At 37.9% G+C, this 20,766-nt stretch overlaps 1 protein-coding gene across 1 annotated transcript in view; it reads right to left on the bottom strand.

The window, feature by feature from the left end:
• The window catches only part of Nmdar2 (glutamate ionotropic receptor NMDA type subunit 2), a 198,351-nt gene that overhangs the window by 89,559 nt on the left and 88,026 nt on the right, over nt 1-20,766 (bottom strand). The window contains 2 exon segments of the mRNA XM_026817405.1: nt 9,650-9,821; nt 12,385-12,916. Coding sequence (XP_026673206.1) covers nt 9,650-9,821; nt 12,385-12,693 — 481 coding nt within the window. The 5' untranslated portion in view covers nt 12,694-12,916.

The following is a 20,766-nucleotide window of genomic DNA, read 5'->3' as shown; positions in this document are numbered from 1 at the left end:
CTCTCTATCTACATATTCGGCTTTCGGCCGTGTTCCGACCAATATGGGATGATGAACTACGCGGATTGAAAACGATCACGGGTGTTAACAGTGTTACAACGTCCGCGCGGTGGATGTATTGCATCGCGCTGCGGTAACGATGTCTATACCGCTCCGCGTCACGGGAGGTCGTGTTACAAAACTGCCGGGTAACCGGACGAAAATCGAGGCGCGAGCGAGGGCTGCCAGGATTCGCTTAAGGAGGTTCTACCGCTAATGGATTAAACATTCAGAAGTTGATGTAAATTTACACACTCGTCAATAATACCTTCATAAAGGTACAGTCAAATTTTGGTGAAGTTTCAGAGCTCCAAAACTGAGAAATAAATTATTACACTTTTCCAATTTTTACATTGACTCTTATGGAAAGACACGTTATTTTCGTAATATCTAATGAACAAACATTGAGATTACTTTGAAAAAATTTGTAGTGATAGAGAAGTAAATAAAGAAGATATAGCTGCTTCGAAGAATGTAGTTCAGAGCTTAGAACAATTATTAAAAATAAATAAGAGAGTATGATTTTCATCGAGGATTGAACTTCAGAAGATTTGACTACGTCGCACTCCGTAGACGCATACTCGGGCATACGCTATCTCTCTCACTCAGCTCAGCAGTCAGTCACAATACAGAGTATACGTATAATAACATACAGCGCGGTGTTGTCAAATTTTCGAGTCGGACTACGGAAGTCAAGCACACGCCGCTAGCTATCAGACAGCAGTACAGCTTTGACTAGCTATGTATCGGTAGAACCTCCTTAAAGAAAATCAAAATGCAGGTGAAAAGCTACTTGAGTCAGGATTAAGAAGTTGTATTTCTTTTTTGTTAGACGTTCGACGCAACGTGTTCGGTTGCTTATAACCGAAAGTTATAACAGTTTCGTACGGATGCAAATGCAAAGAGGGCGGGCGGTCTCCTACGGTGCTTTTCGCAAGTAATTGAGAAAGTTGAGAGCCCGTCGGATGCAGCACGACAAATTGGAAGATAAAGGAATTCGTAGGGGGCGTCGTTGATCTCGCAAGTACCGGCAAAAAGCTTCCCTCCGCTACTTGAATAATGCAGGCGATTAGCGACAGTATTAAAGAATGATTCAGGGCGAAATTTCATTGGCATACTTTGAAATTTCAATGCAGGTTACGCCACTCTTGCTCGAAAGTTCGAAAGTCTGTTAGGATTTCCAACGAGGCTTTAAGTAAATCGGATAAAATATTCCTTACTTAAATAAACGCTTAACATGAACAGAAAGTATTACTCGATCGAAGCAGGAAAATTCTTATAGCAATTATGAGGTAAATTATTTGTTTTAAATCGGAATATTTAAACTTTTACATTAGAAATAATTTACAAAATACATAGTAAAAATTTTGTTACTTGTTAGATGCAAGTTCCAACCTAAATTTTCTGGTATTATTTAGATATGAATTTAAAAATAAACACAAATACACAATTTATGTGTTTCTATTTATTGTGTCTATGTACACGTGTAATATTGAAATGAACGAGCTACAACAAAAATCACACGGAAATGTACACGGAACAACTAATCCGGATTTAATTAATCATTAGTCAGCATTGTAATCCACATAGTCCTGCCATAAATTCGAGCAGTAAAATAGGACGGTACACCGTTTTAATTCAATGCAATTAATTTATAGCGCAGACTTAGGCAACGTGTTGAAACATTAATCTGCAGATTAATCGTTTCATTGTGGAATTAAACGCAACGAATCCTGACAAAATGAGATGGAATAACATACGACTTTCCATAGAAGAGAAGCTAAAGTTACAAGAACTGAACGCAACGTGCTGTCTGAATAAATTAAATTTGTAACCTAAGCACTGCACACAAAAAGTGAATGATGCAGATAAACTCTGTGTACGTAACACATTTTCTGTTTGCTGAGTAAGCTCAGCTTTCTTTTTGTAAAAATATTGCTAATGATATTTTAATTTCTGAATAAGAATTATAACACGTTGGAAGTAATTTCAATGTTTACGAAGTGAAAATCGAATTGTCCGCACGTTTAGTATGTAGAAACGAGATCTCTTCGCCCTCGTACGCTCTCAATTTATTAAGTTCAACGACTGACGCCCACGATTTTCATAAAGCACCGCAGTTTAATGGACCGAAAGACGACGCAGCGGCGACGCGAGTAAGATGCATCGTTTCAGCCGGCTGCTGTGGGTACTTTAAAGGCGAAACAAGCAAACCTATATGAGGTGGTGGTAATGAATTCGAGGCGTAGTAGCAAATGTTTAAAAAGAACTGTCTAACTCTGAATTAGTTTCTGTGATAGAAGATTACTATGTTTAAAAATACTCCCAGGGAAAACGTTCGTGATTCGTCCCATTTCCCATTGATTCGGGGGTAGAATGGGGTTTTCCACAAGCACCTGGTTGCAGCTGCACCTGCACCTACGTATGCTGTACAGTTCGGTATCATGTCTTCAGGAGATTTATTTGAAGCGAATTTTTCTATCGGTTCGTTTAATTTAATTGTGTTATTATTTTTTTTCATTTTAATTTTGTTTTTTTTAACACTAGAAAGACAGAAACTTAGTATATACCTACATTCCCTGTGCGCGCCTGTGCGCGCGTGTGCGCGTTAATGATAGAGATAAACGAACCTCAAGTTTCTAATTCAATTATTTTCAAACTAAAAATTCTAGTGCCACGGTGGACTATAATCCTGATCCCGTGCGTCCCAGCATTTGAATCAGGCTACGTATGATATTTGGGCGATACATAAAATAGCTTTCAACGAAACATATCCAGTTTATATCCTTCTGCGTGGACCAGTTTTAAATTCACGTCCCGTTCTTTTTCAACACCCATTGCATACGGAACGTGACGGTCGCCAATGGCGCCTGGCTGCCGTCCAGGTCGACATAATATGATTTGCGTACGAGTTAACTACACCTTTTCCGTTTCTTCCTGATGGAAAAACGTAGTACATTGTATAATTAGATTTCCTTCCACGCCACGTAAAAATTGACTATAGTATTCGATCGACTTGATGGGACATGATTAGAAGCAATGAATATAAAGACCCATTGAGAAACCCGACTTGAACAATATAACAATATTAGAATATGATAAATGTCTTTGTGTCATTTGCAAAATTTTAATGCAACTAATAGCGTTAAAAGAGTCACGACGTAATTTATTTCCATTTTGCGAAAAGTAACATTTAACGGCTTCGAAGAAATCTTAATAATTAACAGGGGGACTCCACTATTTTTCATTAAACTCGTCCTTATTGCTTGCATTTAAGATTATTAAACTCCCATTCGCCAGCAAACTTCTCTCTGCCACTATTAAAAAGTTTCGTTACCAAGTAAAATAAATAACTGAACATTTACTGTATTTAATAATTTAACTAAAGATTTTAACGTTTAGCTGCCTAATTAAAAGAATTGATATTAATTTATGATGTGGAATTCAGAGTATTTAGATTAATATGATAGAACTAACTCATTCAATGGAATATTCGATTCATTGTTTAACAGGATTACGAGGCGCACATATTCCATTCGTTAACAAACTCACCGGAAGTTTGGAGTACATCTCACTCGTGACTACAACCGGGAGACAAAGGGTGTGGGTAACAAAGCTGCGGAGAAAATTCGAAACTCTAATAACTAACTACCCACGTCACGATTCATTCAGTCATTTTCAGATAACAACGTTGCTTTTCCCAACGTGTCGAAAATTATTTACTTAATCATTTGCCGGCGGGCCAACGCGACTCATGGAAAGGAAGCTTCGTTAACGGGAATTAAATTGCGGTCAAAAGCTGCCAACCGGTACGATGCCTGTGTTCTACTACCCGTATAGGAGCGAATAAACAACCGCGGACTATTTCAATGCGGCGTAACGAACGATTTCACATTACTCAATAAGTCGCAATCCGTCGCATTGAGAAGGTTACGATTTTTTAAAACTTGGGTTTCTATATTCTTTCGATTGGGTCACTTTCATGTTTGAACTTGTCGGTTAAATGAATTATTTTTAATACTAATTAATAATCATTGCACGAGTGCTGGCTCGTCATTGAAAATTTAGAAGTCGTTAGAATTTAGCACATCTTCATTTTATATTTATTATACTTGATACCTTGCCAATGTAAAATCATACAAAATTAGAAATACTATTTTTATGCAATTGTTAAAAATACTTCTCTTTGCACAAGTGTAATTTTATTATTTCACAAGGGAAAAATATAACATATTATCTATATAGTGTTCATATTTAAATAATTGATCAAAATGAACATAGTAAATTGTCAACAGAATAGGAGAACGTTACAAAATTAGATGATACAGAGCAGAGGAAATGTGGGATTGTACGGTCTCGGTCGAAAAACGAATTTTTGCACAACAGCTTGAATATGTAGAGAAAAAAATGTTCGATTTGGTTTTTTTCGAGAATGATGTGACGACGCCGCGTATCGAAGATCTCCAAGGGCCCTCGACGTGAGTAGAATCATGCATTGACCTTTCATTCGCGCTATCCCATTTCATCCTTTAAATCCTACATTGGGTCGCAGGCGAAGCTTATCTGCGTTCAGTTTTTCTCTCGATCGAAATACGGAGAAAAGTAGAGGCGTAGCACGGTTTCATAAATCAGTCTCGATTACTTAACCAGATTTGAAGGATTCTTCGAAAGAAATTGCGGCAACAGTGAAACTTGGAAACATATATTGATGTCGTTTATTGCACATAAATCTAACATATTTTTAATATTTTTAAACTATGCTCGTGTAATGAAGGCAGTATGCGTATAATATTTGAAAATTAAGATATAAGAAATCGAGAAAGTATGATTTTTTCCTTGAAAGGATAAGCAGTATACTAAAATCTCCTAATCTGATTTGTATTAGCAATGAAACGTGCAAAGTGGCCGAAGAATTTCGCTGCCCTTCGCCTCGATCACCGGAGATACGGTTACCGGCACCGTTTTTTGTGGCCCTGCTACCCCCATAAACGACGTCAACATCCCCACAAATGACCCTGTGCCGAACTTTTTTTCCTCTTTTGCCTGACATTCACACGTTCACTAGAAATTTATAGGTTTTATCGATGTAATTTGTTGACGTCTAGGAAATTTACCAAATAAAAGCGTTTGTAAAAATAATTTGTACACTTCTAATTGTTCCCTTTGCTTCTTCATACTCAACAAAATTTACTTGTTAATATGTTGATGTTTAATGTTTAACAGAATTTTTAGTTTTTTTTTAGTTTGTAAAATATGGTTATCAGTAAATTCACCAGATGTCAAGAACTCACAGGTCACGAGAAATCCTTTGGATTGACCTCATGCTTCTCTTATTTCCTTCGCCTTTTCCTATTTTCCAAAATTGCTTAAGAAACGATGTATGCAAAGCCGCAAAGAAATTTCCTTTCGATCCGTATACACTCTGAGTTTTATCTTTGCGAGAGACCGTCGGATTTCAGCAATTCTCGTTAATTCCAAATAGCACTCAGCGTTCTCGATGAAGCAGCTACGACGATTCAAAGCATTTGCTTCGTACCATCAAGTAGTTTCATACCACGAATTTATTTTACAACGAAATTGACCACGGAGCAACTACTAAAAGCATCTCAACTAAGACTTTGCATCGAATTGATACTCCGCGACAAATCATGCTGAGAGATAAGTCGAGGTTTATGGAACTATCGTAAAAAATTTTTTATTACGAAACTGAATATAGTAGCATTGAAGCAATTCACAGTTGTTCTGAAGGTTTAAGAATTTTTTCTATTATACGCCATGTTTTTGGAACCTCTTTTGAGAATTGCCAAATCGCTTTCGACATCGGCATAAATTTTTCTTGCGTGCAGCCGACGCGAAATTTAAATTCACGTTCGCCTGGAATTTCCGTCGCATTTCAATTAGTGGCAGTAGAGAATTTTCCATTGAGAAATTTCACGCTCCAGATACGTAGAAACAGCGAACAAGCGTTCGCCGCTGAAGATCGCGATACCTAAATACCTATTACCTTGAGAGAAATCGTAGCGAACGTCGACCGGGGGAGATGAAAGCCTAATAGAAATTTTGGACACGAGTGAATTTTCCGGACGACGTGCGGGTAGGTGAGAAAAAAGAAAATTGCTAGAAAATGAAGCCCGGAATGTAATTTATGATGAAACGTAATTACGGTGGGAGTCACATTTCATTTTAAAATTCAACGAGGCGCGTGGAATTTTTAAAATATGCTCAGCCATGTTTTGCACGGTGGTTCCACGCTTTTTTCTCCAAGGCTGCGTCGTACTTCTCTTAACATAATTTCCTGCGATCCTTTGTAGTAATTCTAAAACACGCAGTCATTGCATAACGAATGACAGTACAAAGAACTATTGTGGACAAATAAGAGCAAAATAAGTTGGTAGCTTGTTCTAATTTTTAAAATCCTTACTCATTCCTATGTCCAATTATTTTCTTAAGAATTCCAAAATCTTTAATAAAACAGTATATATTATACGTTCACTTTACGCCGGTTGAAGAATTCTCATATCTTTGTGGACACGTAGCTACGTGCTGCTAGAAAGAGGAGATTTTATGAATACGTTTGGGAAGCCAAATGACGCTTCCGTCAATATGTAGCTATCCACACTTGGGAGAGTGAATTTAAAGGAGATCACTCCATTGTGCATGAACATTCCCTGCATTACATTTATGGAATATTTTCATCAAATTCCCGCCCCCCCCCAATACATTACGTATATCTACAGTGTCAGGTTACCTATAATCAATTACTTAAAAGTACTCATCTTTAAAACGAAAATTTTTGAATTGTACAAATGACACGATAGATTTATATGCTAATATGGCAGTATAAATGACAGAATTATAAAACTAAGTTGAAGGAATTTATCCCAGCATCTCAAAATATGCTCATCAAGAATTTTGATCGAAAACTGTAATAAATCTATAGATATTAAATTTTTGTACCATGTTTTCTAAGAACTTTTGAAAATCTGACGTAGCTCGATGCACTCATAAATCATTGCTTGGAGATAAAATATCCATTATTTCAATTCAATTAGCACAATGGAAAGAGTGAAGAAAAAAAGTCACTGGAACGACTGGATTCGACCTCTTGTCGTAGCTCTTCTTTCCCATTTTCCCACTCTTTCCCGTCTCTAATTGCATCGAAGAAAGAGAGAGCAAGGTTGGGTCGTCGATCGGCGCGAAAGCGAGGTTCATTCTTTATCCGGTCGGTTTTATCTCGTCCCGTAGGAATGGGATAGACGGAACGGTTCACAGGTGTTCCAGTGGCTTGCGCGAAAAAGTGGCCACGACGCACCGCTTTTACTGCTCCCTCGTAAACAAAACCCGGCTCGCACCTTATCACTCTCTTGGCTATTCCTTGTTTCCCATGCTTGTCACATTCACCCGTCACGGTTTATGCATACAAGACATGCCGCTCATGCCTCAGGATACGTTGTAAAATGTACAGCCAAATGAGACATTCGTAGGAGTATGAGTTCACAAAATCGAAAACTGTAATAAATCTATAGATATTAAATTTTTGTACCATGTTTTCTAAGAACTTTTGAAAATCTGACGTAGCTCGATGCACTCATAAATCATTGCTTGGAGATAAAATATCCATTATTTCAATTCAATTAGCACAATGGAAAGAGTGAAGAAAAAAAGTCACTGGAACGACTGGATTCGACCTCTTGTCGTAGCTCTTCTTTCCCATTTTCCCACTCTTTCCCGTCTCTAATTGCATCGAAGAAAGAGAGAGCAAGGTTGGGTCGTCGATCGGCGCGAAAGCGAGGTTCATTCTTTATCCGGTCGGTTTTATCTCGTCCCGTAGGAATGGGATAGACGGAACGGTTCACAGGTGTTCCAGTGGCTTGCGCGAAAAAGTGGCCACGACGCACCGCTTTTACTGCTCCCTCGTAAACAAAACCCGGCTCGCACCTTATCACTCTCTTGGCTATTCCTTGTTTCCCATGCTTGTCACATTCACCCGTCACGGTTTATGCATACAAGACATGCCGCTCATGCCTCAGGATACGTTGTAAAATGTACAGCCAAATGAGACATTCGTAGGAGTATGAGTTCACAAATTGGGATTTGCGACATTTTAATGAATAAAGATATGAAAAAAAAATTTTCTATAAATTTAATTATTTGGTATTATTTATATATCTGATCAGAGATTAAATTGTAGTTCACAGTTATTAGAAGTGCACTTGCTATTCATATTGTTCTAAGCTCGTGCTTCACTCATACGTCAGCGAGATTCAGTTAATTCCAATTGGCGACGACGAGACGTGTATTTGTCGTTCTGGGAGCTCCTCTCGCACCCGATAATCGGTAAAGCTGCTTGCTTTCCAGGAACTCCCACGGGAGCGTGAATTCACCCGGAGTCTTGTTCGAGCAAATCGTATGGAGCTGTGAGAAGAACGTGCGGTTGGTTTCGGTCGCCAGGAAGATTTGTGTGCTTAGATAAGCAATTTCCTATTCGATAAATCTTCCATTTATGGATTACCAAAAGACGAAATGTGGCGTGCAAAGAAATATAAAGCACATTCAACTTTAGTAGCGCTTTAAATGAAGAGTAAAAGTGCTTAGTCCACAAGTTCGATCAGAAATATTAAAATTACAGGTACTCGAGTAGTAAAAATGCGTTTCAGCCCAGAGAAAATACCGTTCACGTCTAATTACTAATTACTAATATCAGAGTGGGGAGTTCGATTGATCATTAAATTTACACAGTCAACGTTTGACAGCAGAAAGGACATTTTTACAGTTTTTCATTCGCTTAAAGCCCAGAGAGATGAGAAGTAAGGGAGACTCGACCCGAGATGGATTATACGATGAAACAATATTTGAGGAACGATTTTATCAACTTTCGCGATGAATTCCCTAGACTTCTCTTTCTCCATGTTCTTTTTACCATCCGTTTGAAATCCATTCACTGTAATCCAATCTAGCGAGGAGAATTAATTGAAACTTTCTGGGAATTCTTAATTCATTGCCGGTTTGTTTCATTCTCGTTAGCCAGACTATCGACGGAACAATAAGACAGTACCAAGAGGTGAATGGGGAGAAATGCGCGCGGATTCGCGGTAAAGCAAAGGGAACTCTTTAGAGGCAGACCCGTCCTAATGGCTACGGGCTACGTGCGCAGCGTCACGTGCAGCCGAATGCCATCGAGTTATCAAACACGGAGATTCTCGTTAAGAAAAGTTTTCCCATCGAAATGGAATTAGTACAGTTTACGATGAATTCCTTTTTCGAAGTCTTGGCATATTTCATCGCCACCCCTTGACATTAATTTCAGTCCTAAATTGATTTATTCCTTCTAATTTACGTGGCAATAGAACTTGCTCGGTAAACTGCATCGGTCTTCCTCTTATATTTCCAAGTTATGATTTGTCTAATTTAATTTGTCGCCATTATATCTTTTACTAAGGTAAATATAATTTACTTACTTAATTCATACTTCTGTCAAATGTTAAAAATAACAACATCGTAGTTTCAGAAGTATCAAGACATTTTGTAGCTCTTTTCGAGTGTATCCACGTTTAGTGTGTACACATTTTTCGCAAATGAAAGATTCGGTTTGAAAAAAATGCTGACTTACCAGTCGGACTTGGCGTCAGCGATTTCATGGCCACTTTCACGTGAATGTCGTATCGCTCGAAGAGTCGTAGTTTCGGGCCCCTGGTGCTCTTCTGCAGCGTATGAACAGCCGAAGTTACCGCTTTCGTGTACTCCCTCACGGCGAAGGACTTGTGCGGAACCATCATGCCTACCTGTTACACAAATCAGTTTGCCTAATGGAGTTATGTAAGTAGTGAGTTCCGTTTATGTACAGACAGTGAACTTTGTCAAAAAATTTCTTACATACAATGAACTACGTATTAACTATATTTATATGAGCGAATAGAAGCAATCATTTGGGAAATTAATTGTACGATTATTTAATTAAATTTAAAAGCCCGTTCAAGAAACTTTATACTGAAATCGAATGATAAAATGAACAAATTACTGTAAAATAAAACGCATACGAGGAATATTTAACAGAGATTGCTGGTTTAAAACGCCGTAAAACTTTCAGCTAAAGAGAGTTCAAAACTCGTAATATGGATTTAATTAAAATACCTGCTACGAAGTTTTAATTACGAGAAAACAAAGAAGTAATGACGCAAATAATCGTACTACGCCCCGGCTAGTAGCAATCTAGTCCTTCCGAATTTATCGTCGGCAAAATGAAAAGCGTAACGTAATATGATAGACAAGCATTATGCATCCATTTAAACGGGCGAAAAAATGCATTCAGAGTGTTCACTTTGTTACGTCGAGAATGGATCAGCGCACACACCTGTTGCGTAAATCGATCGCGGCCGGATGAATGGTACGTAGGCAGAGAATGGACAGTAGGTCACATTTTCTGCCTAATCGCTTCGCAAACTTTCCCACTTTCTTCTACTTTTGTCTTAATCCTTCTAATTAATTTTCTTCATTGTTTTAACCGAAAATTTCTCAATCAATTTTATAATAATGCGTTCCATTATTGCATTGTACATTCTAAAAGTTTATTTTATTCGTATAAAATTGAGACAAATTAAAAAACATTGCAAAAGATTTGATTGCAATACACTTTTTAATATTTTACGGAATAATTTGATATTCAGTGACATTTTATGGAATAGCTTATGAAACACTACATTAAACTGGTTCCAATTTTGACCCTGTATAATTCGTAATCACTATTTCAGCAATCAGGGTTCACAATAAGCTAAGCGAACTGATAATAATTGAGAGGGATTTGTAGAATGTACAGTCCTTTGTGTTTCGTACATTTCTCTTCACCTGACTATGTTTAATTGGAAATGTAAATCATCTCGCGTTTACAATTGAATGTTCCGTGACCCAGTTTCCTGCATAATATGCGCTCATAATTGCTGCCTGTTTTGCGGTAGTTTAACTTGATGCTTAAAAAGTTTTGGCTCTCCTTTATTCGGTTCCCCCTCGTCCAGAGACATCTCTACTTCCTGGCTCTTAGCTTCCTGCTCCCAGTTCCAGTCTAGCCTCTGTTTCGCTTCAACTCGGCCTCTTTTTTGTCGTTTTTCTCTACTCACTCTCTCATTCCTCAACTTCCAATTTCAACCAACTTCTCATGTTTTTTATTCTCTTTGTACAGCGACGGACCTCTCTACTTTTCTCTTCCTGTCTCACTCTTTTTGCTGCCGCCTCGCCTTTTTACATCGCTCGTGATTCCGAGTCCACTTTAGTTTTTGTTAATTTCGCCAAATTTCCTCGGACCTCTCCCGTTTTCACAAAATTCTCTCAACGTCACGTTGTCTCATTCTCCTTCCCGTTTACTTTTATAGCTCACGTGCTAGTCGCAAGCTGCCTCGTGTAATTGTGTGTAATTCTTTGCAAACTTCTATTACGATGCACACTTACGTGATACACATCCCTTTTGTATTAAATTTACCTCGACATTTCTCTCAACGTTGCATTTAGTCCCATAAAAATGTACTCTACTGTTTACTTTTTTGAAGAGTCACTAAAGATATGAATTTTTTTATATTCTCCGAAGAGGATAATTTAAAAAATATATTAACGAAATTCGTGAGGATATTTAAAAATTTAATAAAATCGAACAGGGAGCGGTATTATTATTCCAAAGTAATAATCGAAATGAAAGAGAAATCTGTTAGCTGCTGGATTCGACGAATTTTTTCTCACTGTTTTTTTCAAAGAGGACTACAGTCGTTTGAAAAAGGAGGGCAAAAGCGCGAGGAAAAAGACAGCTTTTATCAACGGAGGGATACGTTCTCGTCACCTGGTAGGGATTCTATTCATGAAACATTCAGTTCTGATTACTGCTACTAAAACTGTTCGCAACATTAAATTATCGGGGTTAACGGGCAGCTCAAATCATCTAATTTTTATCGTTCCAACTGCTCCTTGCATTGTACGATAAAGAAAATAGAGAAAAATAATATTATACTTAATAAAGAATAATATTGGAATTAAAGCTGTTTAGAAATTTCCTGCTTTTATGAAGAATAATGTCGTCTAAGCTCGATTTATAGCAAAGTGAACTAGTAGAATGTAATAAGACTGAACAAAAAGGATAAGAATTTTAATCGAAAATTTTAAAGAAAATTTGTAACTGCAGAATTGCGCGTCCGCCCCCCTTTCATCAATTAAATTCTGCTAATTTCCTCAAATCGCTGTACGAATTTTAAATATCATTGTCTCACGTCTGCTCTAAATATCAACGTGTATAATCGTAACTACGTTACCAATATTATTGACTACGTGCGAGTCTCTCAAGGCTCCGTTCAACAAAATACGACTTACCCTCAAGGTGGTAATGTTCCCCTCAGCGGAATTCGGTGCGTGGGTGAACTTAGGCGGCGGCGGCGGCGGCAAGGGCGTGGTGGTCGATGTGGTGAACGGTCTCTGTCTCGTGGAGTTTGGGAATCTCGCCTCGCCTAGCTTTACCCCCGAGTGACCCCGGCCGCCGAGGAGGCCCGTGCCCTTCGCGTGCGTTCCCCGCTCGCTGGTACCGATCTGAATACCGCTGCCGCCCCTCGTTACGCCCCCCTTTTGTAGCATCCCGCCACCCACCAACAGAGACAACGCTAAAGCGAATAGAAGCCGCGCCATTTTTCCTCGTCTCGTTTCACGGCGCGTTTCCGGTACGCTTGTTAAGGTCTACGGCGCGTGTTTCTTGTGTCCGCTTGTCTCGTTTCCCGACGCAACGCGACGCCACGACGCACGCCTTGCCATTCCATTCAGCAAGCCAGAGGGTTCAGCGGCGCGACGACCTTCCCGCGTCCAACTGGACATCCCTTGCCCTCTCGCGACCTCGCATCCTCCGCTCGTGATTCTGAAATGAAAATTAAACGAGATTTATATCGCGGTCGCTTTCGTGGTGTTCTTTATAATTTTATACATGCAAGTTGGAATACTTAAATGACACTTAGAATTAATCTTTTTTCTTGTTTTTTCACTGTAAATAATTCATGCTTTCAAAGTTTTTTCTTAGTGCTATTTTAGATGACAGATTTTACTGACTGTCGCTACATAATACATTTCACACATATTACATTTTACTATTTTATGTAATTGTACAATTATTATTGTACAAATGTCGGTATTCTGCTTCGTACGCGAGATAAGGTAACTTCGCGAAGATAACACTCGCTACTAATTAATATCTTTACAACTGTATCGGAGGTTATTGAGTTTTCCCGTAGAGAGCGAAGGAATAATATGCGAGAATTACGCGGGTCTGCTCGGATTCGAAAATTTGCAATGCGGGATTTCATTTGTCGAAGGGGATATTCGCAAAGGTATTCGAGAAAATCGTGGCGTAAATTTTGATGCGATTGTGTGTGTATTTATCTGAAATAATAACGCTGGTTAACGGTAACACGGATCCCGTGTATAATTCGCAGCGACCGGTAAATTAATTATCAGAACACGCTAATATTGAAACGCTGGCCCGTGTCGCATTGGGTTAATGACAACTGTTTGGATTTTGTTTCAACAATACAAAATTTGATTGATACTTTTGTACCGGATTGTTAATATCCAACGAATGGAAACGAATTTTAGCAATGTTTCACTTAATTGTTATGGACAAAAAACATAATTTTCTTTGGGATTTATTACTAAGTACATTTAATTAAAAAGATTGTTTTAGTATGTAATTCAGATTTAAATGTGTATCACTGAATCAAGTTCAATTTTAATCGAATATTTAATTGCGCTTTACAATGTTAGATTTAGCCAAATCACACAATCTTTTCACTTCCCTTCAACATGCCTTTCACTACTGCATTTACGAATCCCCATTTAATGGGAACTTATTTTACATGCACGCGCGTTTCTCATTTTACGAAAATATACCCCGAGCAGAACAAATATTTGAGTTCGTTTAAGGAGATTAATGAACAGACTCGAACCTCGTCGGCTGGAATATTAATCATCCACGTAGTGGTGTGACACGGACTAGTTTTAAGCCTCATGAGAGGAAAGCGAATTTTTTGAATAATGTTTAAGAAAAGATCAGTGAATCTTTATTACGAAGAGACGAGGGTTCTATACGAATAATTAAAGTAATTCAACAAAGATGATCTTTAAATCAATAGAGCTACTTTATGTCAATGTGTAATCTCATTTAAGTCAGCATATATTTAACAAATAAGATTCCCAATAGATTGGAAAATTGGTAACTCATATTACCACGTGATACGAAGAATGCAAAGTAAAAATAAAGGCAATTACAATAATATGCTCTTAAAACAATAACTACAACCATGTTTTAGCCTTTTAAAAAAATAGTATATTAACACCATAAACATATTGTCTGTTATTGTATTATTTTAAGTGCCTTTTTTTAAAAGTTCGTAAAAGCCCTTGTTCTCGGCTGACTTTATTGTACTCTGCTCTCACAAAGCAGCGAATGCCATTAAGAACGCACTTCACACACGTTCACTCATTGAGGCTACTCATACTGAAGCACGCAGAGCTCCGAGAACATTATTCCCTAAACACCTCCTTCGTTTTTAACACTCAACCTTTTTTTCCATGCTCACGCTTGATTATGAAAGGTTATGAAGAAACCTATGTTTACTCCATTAGCCATATTTTTTTTTCTTCAAAATCATAATCATATTATAAACAAGTAGACTGTTCTGTACCATAAACGAAAAAGAACCATGAAAAATGATAAGGGAATACAGTTTTGTTAAAATTGCATGATAAAAAATTATTCAAAAATAATACATGACCTGTGCATAAATGCCTCGATGTACCACATAATTCACGACTATAATCGTTGATAAACGTTGTACGTAATTAACGCACAGCGTAGAAGATGTTTAAACAGGGTATTAACTTTATGGAACGCGCTGCACTTTTTAATCGGATCAGCATAAAATTAGTTTGCAGGTAATAATGCATGCACTTCAAAAGTGTTAACAGGGATGATTTTTAAACAATAATCCGTAAAATGGAACTTTTAATACGATTATCTTCGAGCTCCCTTCAAGCGTGCATAATCCAATCAAAGGTTTTCACGTTAATCGTAGGCATTATCGTATTAAAAGATTTATCACCATTTACAGTGTCTCTGATCACCGTACAATTATCTTTTCGTATCCTTTGATCGGAATTTCTTGATAAAACGAGCAAAGCTAATTAGGAATGCTTGGGACAGTAATTACGTGTATCGCTTCCACGGAACGGTGGTAACACGTTGAAAGAAGGGAACCGGCGAAATTAATTATATTTCTTCGATACGAAAATGAACGACGATCGTTTTCAACGGGATTCGTAATATCCGAAGATTCGATATGCAAATGCATTCTGAATTTTATCTGCTCCAGTTACGCGCGCCGCGGAAGTGGATCATACATCCGAGGAAAATGCCTTCGGTATAAAAACGAAAATTAATTCGGGATTTTCAGCTGTTCGAATTACCATTTGCCGGAGAGATCTTTCTTGCGCGATTTTCTTGCTCGCCCGTATTCAGCGAACACATAAAAGCCATCCGAATCACGTTAATTGCAGGAATATTCTGGGAAAGATAAGGGGGAAAATGATTTTCGATATCCAACTGAAATCGAACATTCTCATTTCACGTCGTTCGGCGTTCTTTTATCCTTCCCATCGAGGCTCGATGACGTGAACGGAGAATTTGATTTTTAAATCAATTCAACTTTTCATCTCTCTCGCCGACGCGTATGTACATAAAAGAGATAGAGAAGCATTGGATTCAAAAAGTGGCAAGTGATATATGGGACGTCTTTTCGCGTTTTCCAATTTCTCTGTAGACGTGCAAATAAAAAGACGGTGGCGGGGCTCGGCTTATTTAGAAAATGTTTCGAACCGCGCACAGTCGATACGTGTCGTTGGATAGCGACCGACATTCCGGTCACGGAAGCGCAGACAAGCGGAATTTTCATCGTCGTCGAAGTTCCCGGGTTAAAAGCGTGCCAGTTACTTCGTAACATCACGTTCTCGCATTCTCGTGCATTTACGTCTATTAACGGCATTTAATGCGCAGAGTGTGCACGGGTCTATTGAATTATTCACGTCGTCTGCAACTCGCCATAATTTCGCGTAAACGCTCTTCGTGTAACCGAGCGCGAACAGACTTCCGTTAACGAGAACCAGCCGATCTTGTTAGTCAAATCGATCGTCAATAAACGAGATCACATATGAATTAATAAATTGTAGACATTATAGTACGATGGAATATTATATTATACAGATACGTTATATAAATCAAAGGAATTAATAACATTTTTAAATAATAATGATTTTATCTTTTATGTAAGTAATATCTTTTAATTTATTAAGAAAACTTAAGATTAATTACGTTTTTAAAATTCTAAATTAAAATCCAGAAATTAGAGATATAGGGAATCTATACTATAAAAATAAAGTAACAGGTATTTTTGATCGAGTTGTCAGACTCGCCAGGTATTACGTCTAGAAACTTGATATCATTTTCAGGGAACTACAACTCGAACAGTACCATATCTGGGTTAATAATATCAACAGCAATTTTTCCTCGCCGTGACGGCCGTGAGAAAATTACAACATTGCTCCTCAAAGAAACTTGATTGTGACATCTTGTTGAAAGCATCCGATGTAACAAGAATACTCTTTCTAAAAGAGCAACGTGTCGTTGGGAAGCCAATTATATCCTTTGAACATCTGAGTGACGCAACAGATGCGTTAAAATGAGAAATGGTTTGAATACAACGAGTGGCGAATAATTAGAGATGTTACGAGGAATTAATTAAAACGTTTCTTTTACTCAAATGATTTGTATATACGTGTTTAAGTAATGCAATTCACTCGGTGTATACTATATTATACATGTCAATATTCGCACGTCACCAATTTAATCAGTAACTCTATTACGATTTAGAATTCAATTAACAGGCTAAATTCATTGCATATGTTATGCCCACGGATTGAGTTTACGTGTCTACTGCCACAAATATCTACACCACTATTTTACACCGCAGGAAATACAGTGTTAAATTGAATTTAATTCTTAATTTCATCGTGCGCCACGTATCATGTTTGATCGAAAGCATTCTTCCACAGATGGTAGACTACTGCGGTAAACCAACTCGGAAGCAATTTATCACGTTTCAAGATAATCCTTTACTCTCCCTGTGTACCGTTCTTCATCGTGAGATATTATTTTCAAAATTTTTTCAACGTTGAATTCAATCAACCACTCTGGAAGCGACGGAACGTTTCTTTCACACGAGACGCCGAAAGAACGTCGAGTACACGCCGAAATTTCAACGAGTATTCCGCGATTGTTCATGGTCTTGTTCGTCGTGACGTGTAGGCGGGCTCTCTCGTTGCTTTCCCGTGATGAAACAAAAGAGCAGGCAGAGCAGCTCGCAGCTTGAAACTTTGCGAGTTCCTTTCGACGTTACGCAAAATGATATTCCCTGTGTCGATGGTTACCAAGTACTCCCCTCCTGACGTAGCAGCTGAATTAAGGAAGCGTGAATTTCGTCTGGGCGATAAAACTTCGACCTCATGTTTCATTTACGACCCGTAAGCCAAAGAAATATGGCGGCAGCGATTCACTGAATTTTTTCGATATAAATCGTATCGGAGAAACAGCTTGAGCATAAACTTGTGCACAGCTCATAATCAGCTAACGTTTTACTCCTACGTAACTGACGTGTTACAAAGAATGCTATGTTTCACATATCGTTGGCAGATAATTTATCAAAATAGTCAATATCATTCTGTAATCAAGCGTCAAATTGGCTAAACATACACATGAAATTTGATTAGTACAACTTCCTGCCAGCCAGCATACGTGCCTTCATCTGCAAACACCAGCCCGCATGATACAGTCACCCTCGTGCACCCAACAATATTATCGATCTCGAGACATTGTTTGATGCTAGCTACGACTGGTCGATACAAAACGACGATACATCGAAGATACCGTTCTCCGACATCCAATTCCTCGACCCATCAAAAACGATTAATAAACTTTCTTAAAGTGGGACGCTCGAAGCTGCTAATGAAACTCAATTAGCGAAGTTGGTTCGAGCGCTGCGCGCGATCTTCTCCCTCGCTCTAGCGCGGAGTAGTTTTGAGGGGTGGCAACCTGGTAATTCTCAGTCAAATTGACGCCTAACGGACGGATAATTCTCGCACGATGAATTATTGCCATCCGCCCTCGTTGACCCTGCTCGTTCCGGGTCCCACCACCTCGGTCCTCGTTTATCCGGCTGTCTGCTGGCTACCGGTCGGGAGAATCATGCATAAAGTTAGACGAAACTTTTCCGTGGTTCTACCACGGAGTTACCGGCTAAATCATGAAGTTTTCTGGTCTCGTACAATCCTATTTTTTCTTATTTTAATTCTCATACTCTCTAGAACGTTCATTCAGAGCTGCACCAAACAGAAAGAAAAAATGAGAGAAATGTAGTTCGTTCTTCATGATATTCTGTAACTCGTCACACATGGTTCCATTTCGTGTCTGATTTGACCCCTGGACAAATGTTCCGATGGGGCTGTTTGGTTTGTGGTATGACGCGATGTAGCCGAGAAATATGGATGAAATTATACACAGGAGACAAACTCGAAAATCAATACTTGATTTATAGTTATTCTGTCAGTTATCCGCGCATAGTGAACGAAGATATGTAAATTTCTATATTTGAAGAACATCTAACTCTGCTTTTGATAATGATAATGCTTAAGTAAAATGATTCTTGTTATCAAAAAATTGATACATCTATGATTTTTAATTATTATTATCAACCAGCGAAAACACGTGATATTGATATTATATAAGTGGAAAGGTAAGACGCAACGAATATTAACGACTCAATTTGTACCTGTCCTTGGAACAGTTTCATTGAGTAATAATTATTAACTGCGGTATCGTTTAGCTATGTTCGATATTGGGTCGATGATGGGTAGCAACGATTAATTCCATTGGCCACTGGTCGGCATAATTGACGGTATTGAATATCGATCGATCCGATATGTAATAAATGTAAACTACGTTTGCAACGTAATTTGCAATTACTTGTATAAGGATTTTATGGGTGTTTGCAACGGTCAATGAAACGAGCAACCAGTTATGTGAATGAGACGATTACGATGTGTAAGTCTCAATTTACAAATCTGTTTTTACTAATATACATATAATTCTTACCTTAAGAATTTCACAGAGCCAAATTGACTGGCTCCATCAATAAAACTTGTCGACAGTATTACTGATAATAATCAATGAAATATGAATATAAATCATTCTGATATTAACACACGCCACAATTTTTGCATAACACAGTTGAACTTAATTGAAATTAAAACGAATGACAGCATAAAAGAGTCGCGCAAATTGCTCCGTCGTCAGGACTCATTTACGACGTTTAAAGTGACTTAACTCGACTATTTTTTCCTTACTTCTCGTCCCTTCTGTTTTATTTTCTGTGCAAATGCCATTGGAGCTTCGCGAATTCAAATATTTACTTACACCTCCACCTGCGCCGTAAGACGATTAACCGCGGGACTCGTTAAACCGCGTGACCCTCCTCCTTCCCTCGACTTACACTTTGTTCGTTTGCATAACCTACGCGCTGGCTTTAACTCATCGATATGCATTTGACAAGGTCGTAAAACTTTCAATAGATAATGAAATCGGATTTATTGGCTTGCTAGAGAAACAGTTTTCGAATCGTGCATAAATTTCACAGAACAATTTGCCATATTTATGCATTTAGCGCGCATTCCGTGTGAGTTACAATACACGGAGAAAGTTTGTTAACCGGAGGAAAATTATGTTTGTTTGTTTTAAAGAAAATATCTTAAAAATATTTTGCACTTCTTACTTTAAATTAATTATACTAAGTAAGCTTATATAGTAATAGTATTTTTAAGTTGCAGATATTTTTATATCCAAAAGGATGTAAAAATGATACTAAAGGAGATATCGAAAACTGTTCCAGTTCTTACGGAAAGAGTGCAACTTAAGTAAGAGGCGTAAAGTGATCTGATCACATTTCCTCATTGTTAGTCTCCTCACGTCTCAGATTTCGCGAAAGTGAACCGCAGATCATGGTAGAAGTCCGCGGTGAACCAGACATGCTCTGCTGTGAATTCCTGTGGTTTAACGAGGATCTCGGAAACCCTAAGGCCTCTATTAAACGTGACTGACCGCTTATAAGCCTAACACGAACAACCGTACCTTCGAATTAATTAATGAATGAATGCGACAGCAAACGAGGAAAGTAAACGGATCGTACAATACATTGTTAATTGATTTATCACATCAACTAATATATTCATTTGCAATAATTATTGATTTTATTTCTGTTCATTTGTCGAATTATTAATTCAAACCATATTTGATAATACGTATAAGGGAGACAAATGAGCATTAAACTGAGAAAATAATGATTTAATTACGATTAATAATTGAAACTAAACTACTGTTAAATTGATTATGTTTATTTTATACGTTATAGAAACAAAGAAGTAGTCAAATTAACATCACTTAAGAGTAATAAAATTGTTCTATACATTTATTAATAATAGAAGTTATACTTATATTTAATAATAAGTTTCTATTAAATATCTTCTGCATTTGTCATTTCACTTTAAGGATGTATTGGCTATACAATCAACCCCAAAAGTTTATGTACTTTAGAAAAATGCATTTCCCATAAT

Source organism: Ceratina calcarata, unplaced genomic scaffold (assembly GCF_001652005.2).
Source record: "Ceratina calcarata isolate Rehan_Ccalc_2016 unplaced genomic scaffold, ASM165200v1 scaffold576.2, whole genome shotgun sequence".
Lineage (NCBI taxonomy): Eukaryota > Metazoa > Arthropoda > Insecta > Hymenoptera > Apidae > Ceratina > Ceratina calcarata.
This window is presented reverse-complemented; position numbering and strand designations above follow the sequence as displayed.